Consider the following 21920-nt stretch of genomic DNA (forward strand, 5'->3'; position numbering starts at 1 on the left):
TATCGGTCATTGATGAACGATGGAAAGCGGAATCTCTCCCAAACGCAAGGCTGAGGGATGTTTCAGAAATTCTGGACTCACCTGATGATCTAAGATTGACGGCAGCAAATGGGACTGAAATGCCGTACCTGGGATGGATTGAAACAACTTTTCGGCTAGCCTCTGAAACTGACCAAACGAAGGAACTGATCATCCCAGTGCTGGTAATGAAAGGCTGTCACCTATCTCATCCCATCATAGGTTTCAATGTTATTGAGCACATCCTGACAATGACCGAAAAGACTAAACGGTACAGTACAGTGAAAAAAGCTTTCCCAAGCCTCAAAAGAAATAAGGTGAGGGCTTTTATACAGGCTGTTAGCGCAGAACAGACAGATGAATACGCAGTGAAGACCAAGAAAGAGAAGGTTGCTGTACCAAAACACAGTAGCATTCAGATTGAGTGCCGGGTAGCTTCCCAGCCTTTCAAAGATGACATGACAATGCTTTTCCAGCCAGACCTGAACCCGCAGTGGCCAGATGAACTTGAGTTCTTTGACACACTAGTCAGAGTTAAGAAAGGTGTTTTTCCAGTTGTCATGCTTGATGTCTCTAACCCCCACTGACCACGACATTGCCCTGCTAGGACGCACCATAATCGGTACAGTACAAACCATTATGACTGTGTTACCTGCCCAAGTCTTTGAAAAAGCTGTCACCCCAGCCACAGTGAATCACACTAGTGTTCAAACTCCATGTACTGCTACTGAACAGTGGGATCCACCAGTAGGTTTAAGTCACCTAACCGAAGAACAGAGAGAGGTTGTTAGGAAAATGCTTAGAGAAGAGTGTCACTCCTTCTCCAGATCGACAATGACATTGGCTGCATTGAACGATTGAAAATGACTATTTCTCTAAAGGACTCTGAACCAGTCAAGCGCACATACATGTCAGTGCCCAGGCCACTGTATCAGGAGATGAAGGGTTACCTTCATGACCTCATAGCCCAGGGTTGGGTTAGGAAGTCAAACTCTTCATATTCTTCACCTGTCGTGTGCGTTAGGAAGAAGGACGGGACCCTCCGGTTGTGTATAGATTACAGAGACCTGAACAGAAAGACACATCCCGACCGCCAGCCCATCCCTCGGGTCCAGGACATCATGGACAGTTTAGGTGGTAATTCCTGGTTCTCCCTTTTAGATCAGGGAAAAGCATATCACCAAGGGTTCATCTCTGAAGAAAGCAGATCACTGACAGCATTTGTGACCCCATGGGGACTCTATGAGTGGATACGTATGCCATTCGGCCTCATGAACGCTCCTGCAGCTTTTCAGCGTTGTATGGAGGAATGTTTGGAAGGGCTCCGGGACAACATCTGCATTCCTTATCTGGACGACACGCTAGTTTTCAGTAAAACTTTCGACAGCCATGTGAATGATGTGCAAAAGGTTTTGCAGCGTCTCAGAGAGTATGGCATCAAACTCAAGCCAAGTAAGTGTGATCTCTTTAAACCCCAGGTCCGTTATTTGGGCAGAATAGTGTCTGCAGACGGCAGCAAAGTTGACCCAGCCGATTTTGAAGCAGTAAGAGCATTGAAAGAGATCAGACCACAGACTGTGGGCCAGCTCAGAAAAATGCTTGGTTTACTCACTTACTACAGACAGTACATCAAAGACTTTTCTAGGAGGGCCAGCTGTCTGTATGACCTCCTGAAAGCAGATTCAGAGAAATTACCTGACCACCCACGGAAAGCAAAAACAAAGAAAGTAAGTCATGTGGTGCCCTCAAACAAGCCAATCCTGTGGACTGACCAGCATCAACAGGCACTTGAACAGCTGATTGAGTGTCTGCTTCACCCACCAGTCTTAGGTTTCCCTGACTTCACTCAGCCATTTGTTGTACACACTGATGCGTCACACCAAGGCTTGGGAGCAGTTCTTTATCAAGAGCAAGATGGGAAGCTTAGGGTCATTGCTTATGGCTCTCGAACCTTAACAGCAGCTGAGAAGAACTATCACTACCACTCTGGCAAGCTAGAATTTCTAGCTCTAAAATGGGCAATCACTGATAAGTTCCATGATTATTTGTACTATGCTCCGACCTTCACTGTATACAGTGATAACAACCCGCTGAGCTACATTCTGTCTACTGCAAAACTGAACGCAACCACTTCCAGGTGGGTTGCAGAATTGGCTGATTTCCACTTTACAATAAAGTACAGGCCAGGCAGAGAGAACGGTGATGCAGATGCTTTGTCGAGGATGCCACTGGATGTAGAGTCACTGATGAGAGAATGTTCTGAGGAGCTTCCACCAGACACCATTGCCGCCACTATACAAGCAGTAGAGGTACAGAAAGAGCCTTTTGTGCCTTGGTCAATTTCAGCTGCATCTATGTCAGTATCAGCTGAAGGTGAGACAACTACAGCAACAATCAGCTCGATCCCAAAGAGGGGATAAGAGAGGCACAAGAGTCTGATCCGGTCATCCGTCCTGTGCTCGATTTCAAGCTGTCTGGTTCCAAACCGCCAGTTAAAGAGCAAAAGGAATTCAGTCCAAAGACAAAATGCCTATTCAGAGAATGGGACAAATTGACAATCGACAGTGATGGTATTCTTTACAGAATCACTACAGCCCGCAAGCAGTTAGTTCTACCAGAGCAGTACAAAGGTAAAGTGATGGAAGAGTTGCACAATAACATGGGACACCAAGGTACTGACCGCACTGTATCACTAGTACGTGACCGCTTCTTCTGGCCTTATATGCAATCTGACATTGAGCACTATGTGACTAAAACTTGTAGCTGTGTCAAGCAGAAAAAGCCAGGCCATGAAACAAGAGCTCCTCTGACAAACATTGTGACAACACAGCCATTTGAACTGGTATGTATAGATTTCCTCCATCTCGACAGATGCAAAGGGGGATATGAGTACATCCTCGTGATTGTTGATCATTTTACACGTTACACTCAAGCCTACGCCACCACATCAAAGTCAGGAAAAACTGCTGCAAATCTCATCTTCAATGACTTTGCCCTGAAGTTTGGGTTCCCCTCCCGCATCCACCATGACCAAGGGGGAGAATTCGAAAATCAGTTGTTCCATCAGTTAAAGAAACTCAGTGGCATGGCGGGTCCAGAACAACACCCTACCACCCGATGGGGAACGGTCAAGTGGAACGAATGAACAGAACATTGTTGCAAATGCTAAAGACACTAACTGAGACACAAAAAGTCAAACTGGAAGGAGTCTCTAAACAAACTGGTTTATGCCTATAACTGCACCCGTTGCGAAGTGACTGGCTATTCACCATTTTATCTTCTGTTTGGGAGATCACCCAGGCTTCCAGTTGATATGTTCTTTGGATTGTGCACAGAGGCAGGTTCCAGTAACCAGCGAGACTACGTGGAGAACTGGAAACGAGGAATGGAAGAAGCATACGCCATTGCAAATGAAAATGCTCAGAAAGCTGCTGAAAGAAGTAAAAGTACTATGACACTAAAGTTAGGAGTTCAGTGCTACAGCCTGGCGAGCGAGTTCTGATTAAAAACCTGACACCAAGAGGAGGACCAGGCAAACTCCGTAACTATTGGGAAGATCAAATTCACACAGTAGTGAGACAAATGGGTTCAGACCTGCCGATTTATGAGTTGAGACCAGAAAAGGGTAGGGGACGCTCCCGGGTCCTGCACAGAAACCTGCTCATGTCCTGTGACCACTTACCTTTTGAGAGACAACCAGAAATGACTAAAGATGACAAAAGTAAGAAAAAGAGACATCAGCCTGGATCACAGCCTCTAGATTCTGATGAAGACAGCGGGGATGAATATGACCTTCATCATGAGCCGCTACAGGTCCCCACATTTCCTACAGTACCTGAGAGGTATGCTGAACCAGCGAGAGAGTCGGAAAACAGGCCCCCACCAGTGAAACAAACAGTTGCGGTGCCAGTTCCTGATATGCTACCAGCACAGCCGCTTGTTGAAAATCAGCTGGAGGAGAAAACAACAGTTAAAGAACTGCCTGCTGAGGAGATGAACTTGCCTGCTGAAAATGTGCCTGATGATCGTCCACTAAGTGCCTTTCCTTCATTAACTGCTGCTGCTGAACCTGAGGAACCAGCTTACCAGCTGCCACAAAGAGAGAGACACCCTCCAAGACGTATCACCTATGATCAGCTTGGTATCCCTTCCTGCTACAGTATACAGCCACAGCCACAGTTGTTCCCTGTCTACCCTGCACCAGGACTGGTTCCATGGCTGCCATCACTACAGCGATATTACCTTCAGCCACCCTACATGTATGGACTTCAGCAAACTTGAGGCCACAGACAGAGTTGACATGTTTGACCATGGACTACTGACTGATTTCACAGACTTTCACAAGACAATTAGCAGACTATGCATATAGATCATTAAAACTGATGGACTGTTGACAATAGTATGAGAAAAGACTGCTTATGGACTGTTTATACAGCTGGTCAACAGATATGGACTGTGAATATAACTTCTTGGTTCTATTTGAACTGTGAACTTTGACCTCTGCTCAAGGACTAGCTTACAGAAGAGGATTTTCTACGTCCAGTGCTTATAGACTGTTTAAGAAGATAATGTTGGTAATGTTGGGACAACATTTATTTTGTCGGGAGAGTGTGACAGGTTAAAGGACATATTCATAGCCTGTTATACACTAAAAAGTATTAGTAAGTTCATGGTATGTAAGGATCTTAAAATATCTAAGGTTAAAAAGAGAATGCATCCAGTACTAGTTCATAGAGATTGATAAAATGCATAAATGTGTTTAAAATCCGTCAAGAGTCAAAGGGTTAATATTGTAAGAGGAATGTGTAAATGTTATATTGACTACTTTATTTTGTGGTGCCTAATTTAAGGGTAAAAGTGTTCATCTGTGATCTACTAAATGCTCTTAATCTATGAGCCTGAGATCGATTGCTCTGGTCTCCACCCAACTTCCTGGGGAATCGCGGTCTTTTTCTCATTACACTAAATTTGTCAGTGAGGAAACATAACTGCGTCACGTTCGTGATTATTTCTCCCCTTTTTCAGGTACGTTATTGATATGAAACGAGTTAATTTGAATGTAATAACTTGCTAACCTGTGAAGAGAGTTTAAGGTATGTGTTAGTAACATCTTGAGGAAGTTAGAGTTAAGTTGAAGAGAGTTATTAGGTGCGTGTGTGACTGTAATCTGCTTGGTTGCAAGCGATAGCTTCGTACTGAGAGTAGCTGCCATTTTATGCTAATTGTGAATGAATATGTGCGTTGTTAATATAATATTTGGGGTTATTTGTATAATGTGTTTCGAATACTTTGTTGACATGGTTGATAAATGTAGTTATGGGTTACTGAGCTAAAGCTACTTTGTGTTTGACAGTTATATTGAAACATTTGTATATGTTTTAGTGAATTACAGTTTATGCTGTTGTGACTTGAATAAGCTTTGTACCCTACAAATCTCTGGTTCCTGTAGATCTGTTGTTCTGTAAAATGTGGTATTTTTGTAAAATCATTACACTAAATTTGTCAGTGAGGAAACATAACTGCGTCACGTTCGTGATTATTTCTCCCCTTTTTCAGGGGTGTAACAATAACACATATGGAATCCTGTAGTATTATAAATAATAAACAGATATCTTTTTTTAAACTGTTATATGCCTCCACAAATAATTCCCCGATCAACACTTTAACTTGCCCGAAGGGAACCAGAACATCAAGATGAACTGTATTTAGAATTTTGTTCCAGCAATACGGTGCACTAAAATTAAAAGCAGATTTAAGTAGTTCGGTGGAGACCCTAGGAACCTCAAGAGTTAACCAATCCTGTGAACGGGTTAGGCAACGCAGGTGTCTATACTTCAACAGCAAAGTTACTGTAGATAAGACTGAAGTTTATGAAGTAGGGCCTTGTAAACAAAAAGGAGTATTGTAGAGATCCACGGGTCTTTAGCGATAGTGTAAGCCTTGTGACAGACTAGCGTCCTGTCCAGGGGGTGTACTTGTACAAGCTGTCATATGCAACAGAATCAGGAGGCTCCTGCCCCTATGGGCTGTTCTGGCTTGGACAAGGCTTACTTATTAGATAGTGTAGCCGCAGATTGGCATACTGTGTGAAATACATAGGAGACCAAAAATGTAATGATTTTGCTGATTCTATTGATTGTGGTGTTGATAATGTGGATGGTGAAAAAGACAGGACTGACCTGCAGCATCTGAAGCAAAGTCTCCATTTGTCGCCTGAACACTCTCTGGTCCTGTTGAATCAGGGTTGATGGCCGAACCACAGTTCTTCATAGAGAAATCTGTCAAAAACAGAGGTTGGGATCAAGGATCAGAAATGAAGCACAAATGTGTAATTGTCTTCAGCATACGTTACAGTTCAAGTTCTAAGAATGGCAAGAATCATTCAGATTTACACGTGTTTTAGAGATTGTCTCTCAAAGAGCTCTGTACTCATGCCAAACCTGGTCAATATGAACTATGAAAAAAGAAAAGCTCACCTGATGCATTGAAACAGAAGGCATCGAAGAGTTGGTCCGGAGTGTCATGACGGAAGAAGACTCCTGTCATGTTGTTGGCACAGTTAACATGGGCCTTCTGTCTGATGATGGTGGTATTTCCGTTGCTGATCCAACCATATCTAAAATCAAATGGCAAATATTAGCATTTGGATTCCACATAACTGGGAATACAGATATGCATTTGTATACGGGCATGGATCAGAAAACCAGTCACTATCTGGTGTGACCACTCATGCAGCGCGACACATCTCCTTCGCATAGAGTTGATCAGGCCATTGATTGTGGCCTGTGGAATGTTATCCCACTCCTCTTCAATGTCTGTGAAAAGTTGCTGGATATTAGCGGGAACTGGAAAACGCTGTCGTACTCGTTGATCCAGAGCATCCCAAACATGCTCAGTTGGTTACATGTCTGGTGAGTATGCAGGCCATGGAAGAACTGGGACATTTTCAGCTTCCAGGAATTGTGTACAGATCCTTGCGACATGGAGCCGTGCATTATCATTCTGAAACATGAGGTGATGACGGGGGATGAATGGCACGACAATGGGCCTCAAGATCTCGTCACGGTATCTCTGTGCATTCAAATTGACATCAATAAAATGCAATTGTGTTCATTGTCCATAGCTTATGCCTGCCCATACCATAACCCACCACCACCATGGGGCACTCTGTTCACAACGTTGACATCAGCAAACCGCTCGCCCACATGACTTAATACACGTGGTCTGTGGTTGTGAGGCCGATTGGACGTACTGCTAAATTATCTGAAACGAGGTTGGAGGCGGCTTATGGTAGAGAAATGAATATTCAATTCTCTGGCAACAGCTCTGGTGGACATTCCTGCAGTCAGCATGCCAATTGCACGCTCCCTCAAAACTTGAGACATCTGTGGCATTGGGTTTTGTGACAAAACTGCACATTTTCGAGTGGCCTTTTATTGTCCACAACACAAGGTGCACCTGTGTAATGAACATGCTTTTTATTAAGCTTCTTGATATGCCACACCTCAGGTGGATGGATTATCTTGGCAAAGGAGAAATGCTCACTAACAGGGAGGTAAACAAATTTGTGCACAACATTTGAGATAAATAAGCTTTTTGTGCCTATGGGACATTTCTGGGATCTTTTATTTCAGCTCACGAAACATGGGACCAACACTTTACATGTTACGTTTACATTTTTGTTCAGTGTAAGCTAACACATGACTGTTGCTTTTTGCTATGTCTTGTACTTTTTCTAAATAGGTGATTAAACGCTAAAGTAGTAAAAAAGTCATTTGTATTGACACAGTCGACCAATATTGCTAGCAGCGTTTAGGTTGAGATAAGGAACATGATACAAGGCTACATAATAATACATTTTATTGACCATTACAGTTGTGGTTTTGATTTAGAATAGGTCATTCAATGAGTAAGTAGCCTACTACAAATAAAAAACACATGAAAGATTCACACTTACGATTTAATATCCATGCTAGCATACCACACACGTCCAATACATTGCTTGATTCTAAATGGTACGCTAGTGTGGATATTGGAACAGTGACTTAGTCTTACGGAGACCTTTTGTTGATTTCCATTTAATTATTTACCCGTTGATAAAGTACATCCTGTGGGTCCTAAGAGGAGACTGCGTAGTCATAAAGATGGGTGTGTGACCTCACCTGCAGGTCTCTAGACCTTGGGCGTGGGCCTCTGTGACCTGTTCCTTGCTGGCAATGGTGCCGCCCAGGCTCTCACACAGTTTCTTGGCCAGGTCAAAGGTCAATGAGTAGCGAGCTTCTCCCGCCACGTGGAACACTCCAGCATGGCTGCAGCTACGCGACTTTACTGTAGCTGAGGGATGGAGGAGAAGGTGAGAGAGTATTGAGGAAATCAGCCTGTGAGACACTGTGACTGCATGGCGGCCATTATGTAAGTATGAATTTTAAAACTGTATAATATTTTGACTTCGTCAAAGAAAATGAAACAGCACAAGGTGGAAGAAAGGTTACTTTCAATATGTTCTGAAAAGAACTAGGGATTCACTAGCAACGTACATAGCAACAAGACCAACTGGTGACAAACAAAATGTATTTCCCCCTGGCATTAGCAATAAAGTTGGCATTCACAGTAAAGTTTCCATCACAAATTTGGGTTTACAATAGAAATGAGAAACACTTAAGCCAAGTTCCCCTGTAATTATGTTATTTCAACCACCCATCCATCGTAAGAAAAATAAATCTGCTGCTTTTCTAACACTTAACGTTGTTGAATAGGGTTCTTGGGAAATATCTCTGAAATCAGATGCTAGTTTTTCTAGTATATCACTCAACAGTAAGTGACAAACATAGGATCAGTTGTGACCTCACTGTAGTTCTGACGTACAAGTATTTAAACAGCACTAACATAAGCTGAGTAACTCTATATAAATAGTAATGTCTGTTCTCTTTGTCATACACCTATATAGGCCAACATTTAAGCTCTCAACACATTGCAATACATACAGATTATGCCATACTGTATACAATTAGTATGCATGTGCTCTTGAGTTTCGCTTCCTATAAACAGACACATGACCCAGCCTATACTTCAATAAATACCAATTGGCCAGCTGCTACAATCTGATTCACTGGTTTCCTGCAATAGTAAGGCCTATTCTGAGGCTGTTATACTGTGAAAGGAAACATATATTGCACATTTGAATAACCCCAACTTCCATTATAAAGTTGTAGAGGTTGTTGATTGCCATTGTGCCACTCAGCATACATGTGACTATCCTCCTAGACAATAGACAGCATACAGATGAATACAACTCATCTTACAAATGTATTCAAGCTAGTCATGTTTGTAGATTTTCCTATGAGTTATTACATATCAGAATGGTTTTGATGTAGTCTAAGTGCTGTAGGACAGAAAGTGCTGTAGGACAGAAAGTTACTGTGGTTGAATCTGTGTTTGAAATTCCCAGCTTGACTGAGGGACGTTACAGATAATTGTATGTGTGGGGTACAGAGATGAGGTAGTCATTCAACAATCATGTTAAACACTATTATTGCACACAGTCCTTGCAACTTATGTGACTTCTTAAGCAACATTTTACTCCTGAACGTATTAAGGCTTGCCATAACATTTCAGCTTTTCATTTTTAATTAATTTGTAAAAAATAAAAACAAAACATAATTCCACTTTGACATTATGGGGTATTGTGTGTAGGCCAGCGACACCAAATCTCAATTTAATCCATTCTAAATTCAAGCTGTAACAACAAGACGTGGAAAAAGTCAAGGGGTGTGAATACTTTCTGAAGGCACTGTAACTACACCCCACAGAGTTCAAACCTTCCTAAACACCATTAAAAAAATGGCAATCACAACAACACTTATAAATAAATGAGTTGATGTACAGTAACTTATCGTTTAATTACAATACGGTTACTTCTCTGTGGTGTGTCCCTCATTTCACAGTACAACAATGCTATCTGTTTGGGGAACCACAGGAGAGAAAAGGAGAAGCTGGACACTTCTCTTTGCGTTCTGTACATTTCCTCAATCTCTGACAGATGACAGTTTGATTATTGATGCATCACTAATAAAGTTCCACATTCAAACTGTTGGATGGTGCACACAGTTGCATTGATCTGCCTAGGAACTGATTAACTCATTGGACAGAACAGAGTTCTGGGAAACTATCTTTTGAACTTAACTTTTTGAATAGCAAATGAACAGGATGTAACACACGCACGCGCACACACACACACACACACACACACACACACACAGTAAACAAACAGAATCATTATCAGATTTTACATGTACACACTAAGGGGGATTTCCGATCACATTTCCACAGTCAGTTGCTAGTTGAACAGCACATTTGCATCTGGGTGAGAATCTATTCTGTGACAGAATCCTCCAGAGTCTTGTGACATAAAGAAATGAGAGACAGAAACTACAGATTAGGGGCAGCTAAATGGGAATTACCATGTGACCTTGTCTCTGCCCTGTCTCTGTAGTGACCCTTTGCGCTTGTCAGGACAGGTGGTCAGTTTCACACACCTACTGTATCTCCAGTTTTACTTTACATTTACATTTACATAATTTAGCAGATGCTCTTATCCAGAGCGACTTACAATACTTTAGCAGGCATCATGAGCAGGTGTCATGAGCGGCAGACCTGTTTACAAGACTCTCATGTCTTCTCAGTCTCAGACCAAAATCTCAAAATCTCAAATGTCATCTCTTTATCTGTGTTTCTGTCTATACAAGCAGTGGGAAACACTTCGGGTAAGGGGAAAATAGCCTCATCAGCAAGGTGACGTACAACCTGGCTGTTATCAAAGGTTGATGACATGTCAACTACATGTATGGAGGCCTCCAGAGATGGGCCTTCAGAGTACCCAGGAATAACATAGATATTCTCCTTCTGATTAAGTTTGTAAAGATAGAATATAATTTATAGAAATATTCAATTAATATTCTTAGAATGTCAGGCCTTATTATCTACAGACTGCAGAAGCATGAACATCATGAACACACACACATTGGAAATCACACCCCAGCTATTCTATCTCCGTGGTGCTTGTTGATACAGGATAACCATGGCCACAGGCACAAACATTAGTTGTGAAAGATGTGCGAGCGAGCATCATGTTGTGTCTCGTGTCTCCAGGTCGTTGGGCACTGGCAGAGAAACGGGGCACGAGGATCAGTGTATAGGGACACGAGGGACCACGAGAGAGAGGGGTCCCCAGGGCTGAGCTGCCCGCATCAGTGCTAGTCTACATGTCTCGCTCTCCCTCCATCTCTCTCTCTCTTCTCACAGGGTTTGGCTATACACAGCTTTGAACATCAATGGACACACTGAATTATTCAGTTTAAAGTCTATTCTCCCTCTATATATCACCACAACTCTCAGAGATATCACTCTTCTCCAGAGAGAATTGATAAACACTGGAGGCTCAAGAACATGGGGCCTCTTAAGTATAACATAGATCATATCTTATGATTCTTGAGGAATCAACATCCACATGCTCAATTAATTTATTAATTTGTTGTTGAAACTTATTACAGATTGGATACATATCAATATGGAGCTAGAGAGATCACCATATCAATGGCAAGGCTGACTGAGTACTCTTCCCACTACAGGCACGACATGACTTCCAGTAACTTATTTTCAAATAGCATCCTACATCTATCAATATTCAAATGATGCTCAACTGTACCCAGAGGGGTAGGATGACTGATTCTACTAAGCTAACATCATGGAATTGTTTTATGATGGTCATACCATGGATCATTTCGCTATTTGATTTGGAATTTTAGGACCCCTTTAAGTGTCAAACATTTTTTGATGTTTTATTATTTGTTAAAATATAGAATCTGGCCTACTACTATAGCCCATAGAAATGCATTCAATACGCATTGAGAGTAAAAATTATAATAATAATAATAATAATAAGGAATAAGGTTTTGGAGTGTATGTCCTATATCTATGAGAAATAAGAAAGATCAGGAAATATTGTAATTTTTTTGGACACATATTTAACCACTTCTTTATTATAATTTGTTTAACATGATTGTATTTCATATTTTATAAACAATACAAAACATACACATACAAATGACTACATCATACAAATGTCACACGCGCCCAGACCCACTAGCCCCCACCCCTATCTCCAGTGCCCGCACACACACACACCCACACACATACATACCCACTCACCAACCCAACCACACACACACACACACTCACCAAACCAACCACACACACACACACACATATCCACACACACACATACCCACTCACCAACCCAACCACAAACACAAACACAAACACACACAAACACATACCCACTCACCAACCCCACCACAAACACACACACCACAATGCCCCTGAAATGGAGAAAAACAACCCCTGGTCTCGCAGACCTGCCCAGAGTGGACCAAAGTGAACACAGCCTTTGGATGGCTGAAAAGAGGGTAACCAATGAATCAGAGGTGTTACCATTAGCATGCAGGGAGAGTGGCCATGCACAACTTTGTCACTCCAAGATCCTGCTATTCCAAGGCAGTGACTCTAGAAAAGATGCTATTGTCAGTTAATGGAGTTGAAAGGGCCAGAGACCACGGAGGGTCTGGATATACAGAGGCTGCTAGCTGGGAGAAAGGGGAGCTTTTACACAGTGCATGCCAGAACCTCCAGCTGCACGGACTGGAACAGACAGGCTCCTCTCTCTCTTGTAGCTATACACAGCAAATTACAACACACACACTGGTACACACTGATACACTCGGCCTCCAACACCACACTCACTGATACACTTGCCTCCAAACCAACACACACAATAATACACTGGACTCAAACACCACACACACTGATACACTGGTCTCCAAACCAACACACTGATACACTGGCCTCCAAACCAACACACACTGATACACTGGCCTCCAAACGAACACACACTGATACACTAGCCTCCAAACCAACACACACTGATACACTGGCCTCCAAACAAACACACACTGATACACTAGCCTCCAAACCAACACACACTGATACAGTTGCCTCCAAACCAACACATTGTGATACACTGGCCTCCAAACCAACACACACTGATACACTGGTCTCCAAACCTACACACACTGATACACTGGCCTCCAAACCAACACACACTGATACACTGGCCTCCAAACCAACACATTGTGATAGACTGGCCTCCAAACCAACACACACTGATACACTGGGCTCCAAACCAACACACACTGATACACTGGCCTCCAAACCAACACACACTGATACACTAGCCTCCAAACCAACACATTGTGATAGACTGGCCTCCAAACCAACACACACTGATACACTGGCCATCAGTCGATTTGCAGTCTGTGCTCTCTCTCTCTCTCTAAGAGACAGTGCAGAGCCAGCATGTTTGTTATGGCTAGCCCTTACTCTGCTGGTCACAGGATCCACAGAGCCAATAGACTGGTGGTACAGGTGAAACATGAGATCCCCCACACACAAAACTCACCCAGGCAAAGTCACCTGAAGGACTTTTTCTCCTGCCCCTCTTTCCCCCCTTTCAATTCAATTTAAATGTAAGGTCTTTATTGGCATGGGAAACGTATGTTAACATTGCCAAAGCAAGTGAAGTAGATAGTAAACAAAAGTGAAATAAACAATACATATTAACAGTAAACATTACACTCAGAAATTCCACAAGAATAAATACATTTCAAATGTCATATTATGTATATATATACAGTGTTGTAACAATGTGCAAATAGTTAAAGTACAAATGGGAAAATAAATAAACATAAATATGGGTTGTATTTACAATGGTGTTTGTTCTTCACTGGTTGCCCTTTTCTTGTGGCAACAGGTCACAAATCTTGCAGCTGTGATGGCACACTGTGGTTTTTCACCCAGCAGATAAGGGAGTTTATCAGAATTGGGTTTGTTTTCGAATTCTTTGTGGATCTCTGTAATCTGAGGGAAATATGTGTCTCTAATATGGTCATACATTTGGCAGGAGGTTAGGAAGTGCAGCTCAGTTTCCACCTCATTTTGTGGGCAGTGTGCACATAGCCTGTCTTCTCTTGAGAGCCAGGTCTGCCTACGGCGGCCTTTCTCAATAGCAAGGCTATGCTCACTGAGTCTGTACATAGTCAAAGCTTTCCTTAAGTTTGGGTCAGTCACAGTGGTCAGGTATTCTGCCACTGTGTACTCTCTGTTTAGAGCCAAATAGCATTCTAGTTTGCTCAGTTTTTTTTGTTAATTCTTTCCAAGTAATTCTCTTTTTGTTTTCTCATGATTTGGTTGGGTCTCTCTCTCTCTCTCTCTCTCTCTCTCTCTCTCTCTCTCTCTCTCTCTCTCTCTCTCTCTCTCTCTCTCTCTCTCTCTCTCTCTCTCTCTCTCTCTCTCTCTCTCTCTCTCTCTCTCTCTCTCTCTCTCTCTCTCTCTCTCTCTCTCTCTCTCAATTCAATTTAAGGGCTTTATTGGCATGGGAAACGTGTGTTAACATTGCCAAAGCAAGTGAAGTAGATAGTAAACAAGAGTGAAATAAACAATAAATATTAACAGTAAACATTACACTCAGAAGTTTCAAAAGAATAAAGACATTTCAAATGTCATATTATGTATATATACAGTGTTGTAACAATGTGCAAATAGTTAAAGTACAAATGGGAAAATAAATAAACATAAATATGGGTTTTATTTACAATGGTGTTTGTTCTTCACTGGTTGCCCTTTTCTTGTGGCAACAGGTCACAAATCTTGCAGCTGTGATGGCACACTGTGGTTTTTCACCCAGTAGATAAGGGAGTTTATCAAAATTGGGTTTGTTTTCGAATTCTTTGTGGATCTCTGTAATCTGAGGGAAATATGTGTCTCTAATATGGTAATACATTTGGCAGGAGGTTAGGAAGTGCAGCTCAGTTTCCACCTCATTTTGTGGGCAGTGTGCACATAGCCTGTCTTCTCTTGAGAGCCAGGTCTGCCTACGGCGGCCTTTCTCAATAGCAAGGCTATGCTCACTGAGTCTGTACATAGTCAAAGCTTTCCTTAAGTTTGGGTCAGTCACAGTGGTCAGGTATTCTGCCACTGTGTACTCTCTGTTTAGAGCCAAATAGCATTCTAGTTTGCTCTGTTTTTTTGTTTGTTCTTTCCAATGTGTCAAGTAATTCTCTTTTAGTTTTCTCATGATTTGGTTGGGTCTAATTGTGTTGTTGTTGTTGTTGTCCTGGGGCTGTGTGGGGTCTGTTTGTGTTTGTGAACAGAGGCCCAGGACAAGCTTACTTAGGGGACTCTTCTCCAAGTTCATCTCTCTGTAGGTGATGGCTTTGTTATGGAAGGTTTGGGAATCGCTTCCTTTTTAAGTGGTTATAGAATTTAACGGCTCTTTTCTGGATTTTGATAATTAGCGGGTATTGGCCTAATTCTGCTCTGCATGCATTATTTGGTGTTTTACGTTGTACACAGAGGATGTTTTTGCAGAATTCTGCATGCAGAGTCTCAATTTGGTGTTTGTCCCATTTTGTGAATTCTTGGTTGGTGAGCGGACCCCAGACCTCAGAACCATAAAGGGCAATGGGTTCTCTCTCTCTCTCTCTCTCTCTCTCTCTCTCTCTCTCTCTCTCTCTCTCTCTCTCTCTCTCTCTCTCTCTCTCTCTGTGTGTGTGTGTGTGTGTGAGAGACTTAGCTACAGCCGCTGTATTGGTCCCAGATACAAAATGTAGTCTAGTTGGGAATTGTGGGGCTTAGAGATGGCTGGCCTTGCATCATGCAGTAAGGATCTGTATACATTACAGAGAGAGGACTTTGAAACAGCTTTCCCATGCCTACAAAGACTTCAGTGTATATGTGCAGGGAAGAGAAGGAAGGGGCGGGGGTACAGCCTGGCTACTGGGGAACCTGAGACTCACAGAGAGACTTTACATCATAATTAATATGTTTAACAGCATTCTTGGAGATACAGTAGTGCTGAAATATGTGGTACCCCCCATTTTAGATCAGTTTAAATGCAGATCAGCTTCTGACTGAGAGAAGGGGCCACCAAAAGCACTGGAGAGGGGGATGAGGCCAAAACTCAATGAGAAAGGGAGAGAAGGAGGAGAGGAATGGCTCAAATTAGTGGTGGCCGGCTGTGAGGCCAATGTGTTATTGGTTGGTAGAGAAGGGTAAAGGAGGGTAGAGGAGGGTAGAGGGGTATTGGACAGGGGCCAAACATGTGTCCATGCAGATCAGATGGCAGGTGACGGTAGTCCCAGCTTGCATGGGCACAAGCCCTCTTTGTGAGGCCCTAGTGCTGGTCCACAGGAGCCCCTCACCGCCCCTCACCTTGAAAAGTGACACCCAGTGGTACGGGAGGGGTCGTTACGCCAGGGGAGCAAATACAGCCACAGGCATAGGGGCCGACTGGCCTCGATGGGGTGTGTGTGTGTGTGTGCGTGCATGCATGTGTCCAGCTTGGACGGACACAGCCTGCTCTGGCCCTGTGCATACCTGTAAGTAGACATCTGATCAATCAGGCCTTGTCTAATGTGCTCTGAGGAGCGGAGTAAAGCTGGCCAACAGCCAAGACGCCCTGAGCAAACAACCCAGCAATGGGAACAACTATCTTAATGCCTAGCTCATATTTCTGTAACATTTACATTATGCATGAATGTCGTTTTGTGCGTGTGTATTTGCGAGCGAGTGTGTCTAAAGCAGAACATGCTTTTGAAAAAGTATATCCATTGGAAGGCCTCATTAGCCAGAGGGGCTAGGAGAGCAAATCTTCTCTGAAGGTCAAATTTCAGGGTCCTATTGCTTTGGTCATTTACAGAACCATGTGTGGATTGGATCCACGGTCATGGGAGAGGCCTTGTTAATGGGTTATTGGTTTACATGGATGTCTGGACTGCAGCACATTTAGGGTTCAAAGACTGGGCAGGATGAGCTGTAACCACTCCATGACTCAACTCACCAGACACCCAATTATTGTGAACACACACACAGACGCACACACACGCACATAGATGCATGCACACACAGCTATCCGGACTATTTGCATTGTCCCCCCACCCCCTCTTTTATGCTGCTGCTACTCTCTGTTTATTATCTATGCATAGTCACTTTAACTCTACCTACATGTACATATTACCTCAATTACCTCGACTAACCTGTGCCCCCGCACATTGACTCTGTACCAGTACCCCCTGTATATAGCCTCGCTACTGTTATCTTTTTGTTTTCAATTTTTTACTTAACACTTATTTTTCTTAAAACTGCGTTGTTGGTTAAGGGCTTGTAAGTAAGCATTTCACTGTAAGGTCTACACCTGTTGTATTCGGCGCATGTGACAAATAAAATGTGATTTTATTTGATGTACACAACCCTTCATGCCCAGAGGTTAAACCATGGGGCAAACACTTGTAGGAACACACATTCTACCCTATAGCTCCTCTGTTGTTTGCCTTTAAACCGGTCAGATTTACAGCTGCACGCTGGCTGTACTTTGGCACAGAGCCAGAGAGGAGGCACAGCGAGACCCCCCAGCCAAGTCAAAGAGAGCGAAACTAACCCAGACCTGTTTGATTCAGCACCAACTTCCCATCGTCAGAAAGATGCCGCTCTGAGACACAAATCCAATCAAGAGCCCTTACTGAAGCATGAGGGAGCAAGACAAAGAAGATGAAAGACAGCGAGAGAGAAAGAAAGAGAGAGAGAAAAAGGTAGAGGAATTGATGAATATTCTTAGAAAATGGAGCGTAAAAGCACGGCAGCATAGCTCTCAGCTGTGGTCAGACAATGAATAGAGCTCTTTCGTATCCTCACATTGATTGAAGAGCAGATAGATGCTTTCTGAAGGCTACAGTGGCCATACAATACCAAGATAACCGGCTGAAAGCATGAGAAATTAGCAGCTGCCCGGCATGGGCTCATTGTTCTCTTCCCTAACACACTCACCGGTGAGTGTGTATGTGAGTGTGTGTGAGAGAGAGAGTGAGAGAGAGAGATACTTTCTTCTTTGTGTCTGTGCTGTCATGAGTCTCAGACTGCCAGACGTAAGCCTGTCTGTGCTAGTGTAACCTAGCGCACGCTGCTTTACTGGCGTCTACTCATCCATTCCACAGGCACTGCCTCAGCCTATCGTACTCTCTCCTTACACACACACACACACTCACGCACGATACATGTTCATCAAGCGCTGAGAAGGGAAAAAACTATACTGTCTCGCCATAAAATCTACCAACAAAGGAGAGTGTTTCCAGGCTGAAAGCAGAGAAACAAAGCCCCAGACAAAGAGGTGTCTGCTGGGCAGAGAGAGGTGCACACCCTAACCTTGAGCCGGTTCCAACCTCGAGGAGGCCAGTAATCCAAAGGTAACCCCCAAGAGCAGAGTCCACATCCTGGGTTTAGCGTCTGGCGATGGCTGGGTGAGTTACTGGATGAGTAGGAGGTGTGTATGGTCTCTCCAGTTGTCCTGTCTTCTCTGTGCCAGGAGTGAAGGTTGGTGGGTGTGTGTGAGTGTGTGAGAGAGATAAGAGAGAGAGAGAATGAGAGAAAGGGGGAGGGAGAGTCCAGTCCTCTAAAGGGAGTTGCTCTGGGTGTCTGGGAGCTATTGGAGCTGAGACAGACTTTGCCCAACTTTTTTATATTCTGTGTGAGAGAGAGGGTTTCAGAGTCTAGTGACACAGGCAGAAGAGGGGAGAGGGTGGTGCATGTGTGTACACACCCTTCTGCCTCTTCCTCTTTTGCTCCCTCCCACCCTCCCTCCCTACCTTGCGCAGCCTCTCTCTCTCTTTTCTCTTTCCTGTCACTGTCTGCTTCTTCAGTTTTTATTAGCTTGGAAGGTGCCCCTCTCTTGTATTTTGCTAACTATCCTCTTTCCTCTCCCTCTTCTACCTTTCTCTCATACTGTCTATGACAGCAACAGTTGCTGAGAGCGCATCTGGTCTTTTGTTCACTCCCTGCTCTGCTGTCAATTAATATCATTTTCCCCAGTAGGCTAACTCTCTCACCCCCCCACCCTCTATCTCTCTCTCTCTCTCCCCTCCTCTCTCCCCCCCCCTCTCTTCCTCTCTCTCCAATCTCAACAACCGCCATGATACATTGAGTGACACTATGTCATTGGATGAAATATAGATCACTGCTACTCTTACCATGGGCTTTGTCTCAAGACCTTCCCTATCCTAGACTCTTTTCCATTATCAATGGTAGGTGAACTGGATGGATTTCCGCCATATTCATATTGCTTTCACCTAGCTATGTCCTATAGATCAGGGGTCAATGATAATTCAAGGAGAGCCTAATGAAACAGAACCATGAACTGACTGACTGTACATAAGCATGACAGGAAACTACATTGATGTTCAAGAAGATTTGTTCCAGCTCTAGTCTCAGCTGTGAAGGGCCAAAACTAGCTTTGACTTCATGTTAGATGGAATCTAGATGGCATCTATGCGAAGATTAATGAAGCTGTCAATGAGGGCAATATTATCACTATGACGTTCATATTGAGCTTCTATCTGAAAAGACCCTAGTCTTTTCAGGTCTAAAGGAAAGAAATCAGACAAAATCTTTGTTCATGTTCAAGTCCTTGGTCCTTTCAGGTCTAAAGGAAAGTACTCTGACAAAATCTTTGTACATTTCCAAGTAAGTACCCACAACAGGTCAACAACATGAATGGTGTAGGCCTATTGAAGTTGTCTTGTTTTCTGCTCCTCAACCAAACACGCATAGAGCGTGCTGTAATGGCCCAGCATGAAAACCAGTGGAGGCTGCTGAGGGTAGGATGGCTCACAATAATGGCTGCAATGGAGTAAATGGAATGGCATCCATATGTTTGATGTATTTTATATCATTACACCTACCATTCCACTCCAGCCATTACCACAACCCCGTCCTCCTCAATTAAGGTTCCACCAACCTCCTGTGGTGAAAACAGTATGCAGGCAAGCAGCTCCATAATCATGGGAGAAGGCCAACACAAAGGCACCCTAGTGATGCTATCGTGCCCTTTCACTGGACACAGTAATTAGAATCAATGACTAATAAGACTTCAGGGCAGCAATTTTGGACAATACAATTTTTCCAGACGATAATTTCCAGTAATCCATTGAACCTTTCATGTATTTATTTGGACAGTGAGAATAAAATGTTTAATTTGGCTCTATACTCAAGCATTTTGGATTTGAGATCAAATGTTTTATATGAGGCAACAGTACAGAATGTCACCTTTTATTTGAGGGTATTTTCATACATATCTGTTTAGAAATGAATGCACATTATGTATCTAGTCGACCCATTTGAATGTGTCATAAGTGTTTGTACAAATTCACTTGTAGTGTATTAAATTGAGTAAAAAGTTTAGTATTTGGTCCCATACTCCTAGCACATAATGACTACGTCAAGGTTGTGACTGCATTTGCAGTTTGTTTTGGTTGTGTTTCGATTTATGTTGTGCCCAATAGAAATGAATGGTAAATAATGTATTGTGTCATTTCGGAGTCACTTTTATTGTAAATAAGAATAGAATATGTTTCTGAAAACTTCTACATTATTGTGGATGCTACCATGATTACAGAAAATCATTAATGAATCGTGAATATAATGAGTGAGAAAGTTAAAGATTCACAAAGATCATACCCCCAAAACATGCTAATCTCTCACCATTACCAATAAACAGGGGAGGTTAGCATTTTTGGGGAGGTATGATTTGTTATATCTCTATACCTTTATCCTATATACAATATATGATCTATCTACAGTTGAAGTCGGAAGTTTACATACACTTAGGTTAGAGTCATTAAAACTAGTTTTTCAACCTCTTCACAAATTTCTTGTTAACAAACTATAGTTTTGGCAAGTCGGTTAGGACATCTACTTTGTGCATGACATAAGTAATGTTTCCAACAATTGTTTACAGACAGATTATTTCACTTATTATACACCGTATCACAATTACAGTGGGTCAGAAGTTTACATACACTAAATTGACTGTGCCTTTAAACAGCTTGGAAAATTCCAGAGAATGATGTCATGGCTTTAGAAGCTTCTGATAGGCTAATTGACATCATTTAAGTCAATTGGAGGAGTACCTGTGGATGTATTTCAAGGCCTACCTTCAAACTCAGTGCCTCTTAAAAAAAAAAAATTGTAGACCTCCACAAGTCTGGTTCATCCTTGGGAGAAATGTCCAAACGCCTGAAGGTACCACGTTCATCTGTACAAACAATAGTACGCAAGTATAAACACCATGGGACCACACAGCCGTCATACCGCTCAGGAAGGAGACGCATTCTGTCTCCTAGAGATTAACGTACTTTGGTGCGAAAAGTGCAAATCAATCCCAGAACAACAGCAAAGGACCTTGTGAACATTCTGGAGGAAACAGGTACAAAAGTATCTATATCCACAGGAAAACAAGTCCTATATCGACATAATCTGAAAGGCTGCTCAGCAAGGAAGAAGCCACTGCTCCAAAACCACCATAAAAATGGCAGACTACGGTTTGCAACTGCACATGGGGACAAAGATCGTACTTTTTGGAGAAATGTCCTCTGGTCTGATGAAACAAAAATAGAACTGTTTGGCCATAATGACCATTGTTATGTTTGGAGGAAAAAGGGGGGGCTTGCAAGCCGAAGAACACCACCCCAACCATGAAGCATGGGGGTGGCAGCATCATGCTGTGGGGGTGCTTTGGTGCAGGAGGGACAGGTGCACTTCACAAAATAGATGGCATCATGAGGAAGGAAAATTATGTGGATATATCGAAGCAACATCTCAAGACATCAGTCAGGAAGTTAAAGCTTGGTCGCAAATGGGTCTTCCAAATGGACAATGACCCCAAGCATACTTCCAAAGTTGTGGCAAAATTGCTTAAGGACAACAAAGTCAAGGTATTGGAGTGGCCATCACAAAGCCCTGAC

The 21920-nt window shown here is 42.8% G+C and overlaps 1 protein-coding gene across 1 annotated transcript in view; it reads right to left on the reverse strand.

Moving 5' to 3' along the window:
* The window catches only part of LOC121532204 (CD44 antigen), a 46167-nt gene extending 27505 nt beyond the window's left edge, over window positions 1-18662 (reverse strand). Inside the window, exons 1-4 of the mRNA XM_041837991.2 lie at window positions 18328-18662; window positions 8181-8352; window positions 6495-6634; window positions 6198-6296 (exon numbers count right to left, since the gene is read on the reverse strand). Of these exons, the coding sequence (XP_041693925.1) occupies window positions 6198-6296; window positions 6495-6634; window positions 8181-8352; window positions 18328-18394 (478 nt within the window). The 5' untranslated portion in view covers window positions 18395-18662. The remainder of the gene's footprint in view (window positions 1-6197; window positions 6297-6494; window positions 6635-8180; window positions 8353-18327) is intronic.
* Window positions 18663-21920: the final 3258 nt, after the last annotated feature.

This window comes from Coregonus clupeaformis, chromosome 19, assembly GCF_020615455.1.
Source record: "Coregonus clupeaformis isolate EN_2021a chromosome 19, ASM2061545v1, whole genome shotgun sequence".
In the NCBI taxonomy this organism is placed as follows: Eukaryota; Metazoa; Chordata; class Actinopteri; order Salmoniformes; family Salmonidae; genus Coregonus; species Coregonus clupeaformis.